The 6,080-nt window shown below is 48.7% G+C and overlaps 1 protein-coding gene across 1 annotated transcript in view; it reads left to right on the top strand.

Annotated features, from left to right (window-relative positions):
- The first annotated feature begins 1,615 nt into the window (after positions 1–1,615).
- The window catches only part of LOC104397166 (myoD family inhibitor-like), a 13,134-nt gene continuing 8,669 nt past the window's right edge, over positions 1,616–6,080 (top strand). The window contains exon 1 of the mRNA XM_010007109.1: positions 1,616–1,628. Within this exon, the coding sequence (XP_010005411.1) occupies positions 1,616–1,628 (13 nt within the window). The remainder of the gene's footprint in view (positions 1,629–6,080) is intronic.

Raw genomic sequence — 6,080 nt, 5'->3', positions numbered from 1 at the left:
CTTCCCCCCTGCTCTTCCAGCTGGATGCTGCAGGCTCTGCTTCCCAGCTGTTCGCCTTGCACTTGGTGCTGGGACAGGGGCAGCTCGTTCCTCTGGGTTTCCTTCCATTCACTTCCCTCTCCAGGTGGGAAATGGTGAAAAGTTAATGCAGGGACCTTGTGCACAGGAACTTGTGCCCAGCCTGGGTGAGGAGGAGCTACTGTGAGATCGAGTGTGGATGGTTTTTAAAAGCAGTTTAGGAATCTGTGAAATGTGTCAGGAAAAAAAGGGTTTTCTGTGAACCCCAGCAGAGCTGAACCAGATTTGCCTCCTTTGGGCCCCCCTTTAGCAGCGTGCAAAGCTGGGGGGCAGCAGAGTGGTCTCCAGGACACTCTCAGTTTCCCCAAGCTCCAGGAGCCAAATTCCACATCAGGACAATATCCCTGTCCTGTCTCAGTGAGCAATTGCACAACTGGAGCTTGGAATTCTTGTTCCCATCTCTTCCTTTCTTTTTTTTTCTTTTCGGTGGTGGTTTTGGTTTTGTTGGGTGTTTTTTTGGTGAGCAATGAATGGACAGGGCCTGGGTTTGTCTTTCCTGCTCGTGACATTTTGCTGAGGAGCCATTATTGCTTGGGCAGTGTCCAGGGTTTCTGTCACGCACCGTGGAGCCTGGGAATTTTTACTTGCTTGATTCCCCCTCCAGTGCTTTGCAAATGAGCCCAGCTAATCTGGTAATGCCTGTGAAATGACTGGGGAAACTGGAGGGGTTTGGCCCAAGTTAATGTGTCATGGGCAGGGTTGGGTTGGTTGTGCTTGGTCCTGTTTCCCAGCCTGAGATGAAACCCATTTCCTGGAGTTTGTTCCTTGGCACCTCTGGAGATGGGCCTGGAACCATCACAGCCTCCTCCCATCCAGGGGGACGGGCACGTTGCAAATTATAAACCCTTGAAATAGCCACAGGTAGTTTGCAGAGAAGCCTCAGAGAGAGGAGGTGATTGTCTGTGTGGAGTATGAGGGGTATAATTAATTTTTGGAGGAATTAACAGAAAACAGGAGAAGACAGAAAGCCTGTTGGCTGATGGGTTTATTTTTATCCTTCCTTCCCTTGATGGAGAGGAAGAGGAGGGGGAACAGGGGCAGTGGGTGAGGGGCTTTCCTCGTGGGAAGCAAACCCATGTGAAGATGCTGGAGGCAAATCCATCTCCAGAAGGAAAAGCTTCCCCTTGGGTTCAACTCTGTTCACTCCCACCTCCCTTCTTTCCCTTCCCAGCAGGACATCTCCTCTGTGTCCCCTCCTCTGTGTCCCCTCCTCTGTGTCCCCTCCTCTGTACCCTGGCTCAGCTGCAGGCACTGGCAGCTCTGTAGCACTTTGCTTGGAGTTGGGCAGGGACAGGACACTCACACATTATTTTTATTTCCCTTTTAATTCTTTTTGCCCATTCCCAAGGAGCTTTTGCCCCACGGTGTGATGGGAGGTGGGAAGTTGTTGTTTTGTGCTGCAGCCCCAACTGTGAAACCTTCAGAGCTGCCAGCAGCTCTGCTCTGCTTGCCCAAAATACCAGGACCCAGCAACCTGGATGAGGATGCTGCCACCCTGCATGGGGTCCTGAGCACCCAGGGGTGCCCTGAGTGGGCCATGCTGGGCAGGAGTAGGTGCCACCATCACTTGGGTACCACTTAATGGGACTTAGTCCAGCCTTGGCATGGGGGCAGAAGCAAAGGCAACCCCCTCCAAAGTCAAAGTGAAAGGTCTTTCCTTGTCTTAGCACTGATTTTAATGAAACTACTTGCAGATTTGCAAGCAGACATCCTGGAAGTGGAAAAAAGACCCCTAAAGGAAATTATTTCATTTTTTTTCCACCCCAGATAGAGACTTTTTTGCACCAAAAGCTTCATTTCTGCTTTGCTTCCTAAGTTCCGGTTTTACTGATGAACATGCTTCCATCTTTCATGCTCTCTGAACAACAACAGCAAAACCCTGGAAGAAACCAAACCTTAAAAAAAGGCAGAGTTTTGCCTTTTTTTTTTTTTTGCCTTTTTTTTCTTTTTTTCCCCAAATGTTTCTGGTTTTGAGCAAAACAAAGGCAGCCCTGGGGGCTGTGCTGCCCGCCGCCCCGGCGTCCCGCTCCTGCTCCAGCTCCTGATTGAATTTCCTTGGAAAGCTCCTGCTGGAGTCTATTAGTTGCAGAAACCCAAGCTGTCCTCTGGGCATTTTCTGTAGTTTTTCTGATTTTATTTATTTATTTATTTTCCCCAGAGCTCCTCCTTCCTCAGGCCCTGCCCTGAGCAGCCTCCCACGGGACGGGCACCGGCAGCCTGAGCAGGATGGGGCCACGTTGGACCCTCCTGGTGCCACCAGCCCCTTCTCATGTCCCCCCTTGGTGCTGTGCTCAGACTGTTCCAGTGGAAATGAGCTAGTGTGTGGCAGCAGCAATGAGATAATTGGGGTATTTATTGCTCCAAATCCCTGTCTTCAGGTTTTGGCCATGACAGTTGCATGCACACAAGTTTTCACCCATCTCTGATCTTTGCCAGCCCCGTTGGGCTTGGTATGAAGGTTTTTTCCCCTCCCTCCAGTGCTGTCCTGATGTTTTTCCACTGGTGCATCCCCAACTCTGCAACAGGATGTGTAGATGTGGTGCTTGGGAACGTGGTTTAAGCATTGGACATAAGTTGGGTTCATGGTTGGACTCAATGACCTTAAAGGTCCTTACCAACAAGAATGATTCAGTGATTCTGGGGTGGATCAGGGAGCAGGCAATAGCTTTGGGAAGTTCTTTCACCCCAACCTATCCTCTCCCAGGGTGCTACCCATGGGAAGCACCTTACCTGGCCACATTCAGGCTCCTTTGAAGCTGCTTTGGGGTCTGAGCTTAGAAGAAACCCTAATCTGTCAAGTGCACAAGCCTGAGGGACAGTTGAGCACCAGGACTGCAAAGTTTTAAGCTTCATCACCACAGGATGTTGCTTTGGACAATTCCCTTTTATGTGCCTCAGTTTCTCTGTTGGGCCAAGCAGAGATAAGCTTCTGTTTCATGTCAACTTAGAGCTGTGGCTGTTCTAATGTAAAATGCATGGAGATGGGATAATGTATGATGGGCACTGGCTTAAAACCATAGGCTGGGTAGAGCTCAGGATGAAAGTACCTCATAAGTGCAAATTATTATTCTTGTTAATAATGATGTCCACCAGCTTGCATTTATCTGCTCTTCAATTAACTTTTTTTAAGGACTCTTGGCAGGTTAGAAAGACACAAATTTTCCCTGGCAGAACCTGTGCTGGTTTGACCCTGTAAGGTTACACAATTACTGTACTGGCATGGTCCTTAATTAGACTCTCCATAATTTCCCCCAGCACAGTGTGGTGGCTTCTTGCTCTGTAATTCCCAGAATCTCCTTGGATCTGATAGGCATCATGTTAACCACTTTCCAGGCTTCAAGGATAATTGTTTATTATCCTGGATGTTGCAAGACCTCCTCCTGCACCCTTCTTTTATGTCCTCCTGGCCAGCACGGAGGGTCTGTCTGCCCCAGGGAGCACTGGGCAGCTCAATGCTCCTCCAAGTCCATGGAAAGTGACTCAACCCCACGTTGGGTCTTTGACTCTTTGATTTTCCCCATCATTTTTCTCCACTCCTTGGCCCTGCAGTATGTTTGGGATGTTCTGTGTTGCTCTTTTTTAGGCTTAGAGAGACTTCTTCCCTTCCACCTGCAGTCCTGAATGCTGCCTTTATAGATACATATATATATATATACACACACATATATAATATATTTTTTTATTACATAAGGAATAGTTCCTGGTCGTTCTGCAAGGACAGAGGTGCATGTAGTTGCAGTGATTTTATTTCTTATCTTGCCTGAAACCCCTTCTCAAGGGTTATCCCCCACCATCCTGCTGTCCTTGCTCTCAGGTAGGAGCAATTCCTCCATCAGGGTTGGGCTCTTCCTCCTGCAGGAGCTGGTTGGGTCAACGAGACCCTTCAGGTGATGGGATTTGTTGGGACACCTTCACACTGGGTCTGCATCCCCAACCTGGAATCAGGGTTTTGTTGCCAAAGGAGCTTTTAAGCCAAGGTCAAACTGTGAACACGGACAGACTGGATGGATGCTGTTCCTGGCCTGTCTGGAGGGCCCAAAATTCCTCTTCCTACCCACCCAATGGCTATAAATAACAAATAATAACAACTCCCAGGCTGGCAAGCTATTTGGGGTTTTGTGGGTTTCTTTGCTTTGTTTTGCTTTTTTGCATTTAGGAAGCAAGTGACTTTTCATAGAAACCAATATTTTCTTGACTGGATTCCTCATTGTCCCAGAATTGTTTATCCCAAGCATTGCCCAGGTGAGCAGAGACACACGGGGGCAAATCCTTTCTGAGAAGGAAGCAAAGCTCTGCTGGATGTGTCCCATGCTCAGGAGTTCTGGACACTTCTTCTGCTTCCCCTCCTTTCCCTGAATATGACAGAATCTGAAATGCTTTGGTGCATTAATTTCAGACTGAGTGTAAATAAGCTGTTTGGATTTTTCCCACTTGAGCAAACTTCCAAACCAGAATTTTGCTTTCCTCTCCTCCTGCCTGGCTCGTGGGACTGGAGGGATTTGCTTCAGTGCCATCTCTTCTGCACTTGAAACTGCTTAATCAAGCTCTAAAACATCCCTTGATGAGGTCAGACAAACACCTGATTGGGCCAGGAGCACGTACAGGAAAACCAGGAGAGATTACAGGAGGGTTTTATCTGCACAAAACAGATTAGAAAGCTCCCAAACTAAATATTGGTGGAAGGTAGCGTGTTGTTCGTGGCAAGTGCCTCACTAGACTGTCTCTGTTTGTGTCTCCTTACAACATTTGCTTGTCCCTGACCAGCCATTCCTGAGGGATTAAAGAGAGACAGAAAGAAGGATGGGAGACTCCTGAACATCTCCACGTCAGCAGAAGACATAGCCCAGAGTACTGGATTTAGATTAGATATTGGGAAGAGATTCTTCCCTGTGAGGGTGAGGAGATGCTGAAGAAAGCTGAGCAGGAGCTGTAGGACAACCTGGGTGGGTCTGACCCAAAAGCTTTCCATCTCCCCACATCCTCTGGGCACCACAACCAGCTGCAGAGCAGGAAACCCGCAGGTCCCCTGAGTGGTAAGATGCTGCAGCTCTTGTTTGTGTTCACACCAGCTGCTGATCCCTTTGGTTTGTCCAGTTTTTTGGGAATGGGTCAGCTCAGTCCTGCAAGCTCATCAGGAATTAAGCAAAGCACAAACACTTTTCCCTCTAAACAGAACTGCTGGATGCCCCAGAAGCTCCTGCAGACACTGGGCTGTACAAAGTGGGTTGGGGCTCCCAGAGGGACATTTTGTACATTTGACTTTGCTACAAGATACTTAGTTAAAGCCACTGAAACCTCACAGCTGCTTTGTACCTTTCTTCTCCTCCCTCCTCTCCTCTCAGCTCCTGGGGTGCTTTGGTGGACTTTGGAGTTCAGTGATGTCTTGGGGCTTTTTTGATGGGTGGATTTGGACTTTGTAAATGGAGAAAACAGTCAGAAAACCTGACTTATGTGAATCTCCTGGGCTTGGCAACCAGGAGGCAAAGAAAGTAGTTCCACAGCTATTGGATTTCCTAATCTTTTGTACCTTATGGCAGCACTGTGATTTACTGAAGCCTGGCTTAGTATTTTTAAATGCCTTATTATCTCTGGTCTCACAAAGAAGTCATGTTGAGTTGCTCTCCCTGTGCCATGATACCTTTGTTTCTCCCTTGTGTTTTACAAAAGGTGGTGCAGAACAGGAGTGCAGAGACCTGGGCTCTTGTCCCAGGCTGTTTCTCCACTGTGTGATGAGCATTTGCCCCATCCAGGAAGAGGCAGCTGCCACAGGGGTGCAGGCAAGGAAAGGGATGGATGTCCCATCCCAAGAGCTAGTTATCCTTAGAGCTTCATCTACGTTTTGCATGGATTGGTTGGTTTTAAACCCCACAGATTGAGGTCAAGCCTGGTCTTGTTCTGGCGGCAGGGGAGGGAGGAAGCTGGTCCCTGCCCTGCTGGCAGCTGGGAGAGGTGGCCCTGGTGGCCTCACCTTGCTGAGGGCTTGGAGCTGCTCCTCCCTGTTC

The sequence above is a fragment of the Chaetura pelagica genome, unplaced genomic scaffold (assembly GCF_000747805.2).
Source record: "Chaetura pelagica isolate M959 unplaced genomic scaffold, ChaPel_1.0 scaffold757, whole genome shotgun sequence".
In the NCBI taxonomy this organism is placed as follows: domain Eukaryota; kingdom Metazoa; phylum Chordata; class Aves; order Apodiformes; family Apodidae; genus Chaetura; species Chaetura pelagica.
This window is presented reverse-complemented; position numbering and strand designations above follow the sequence as displayed.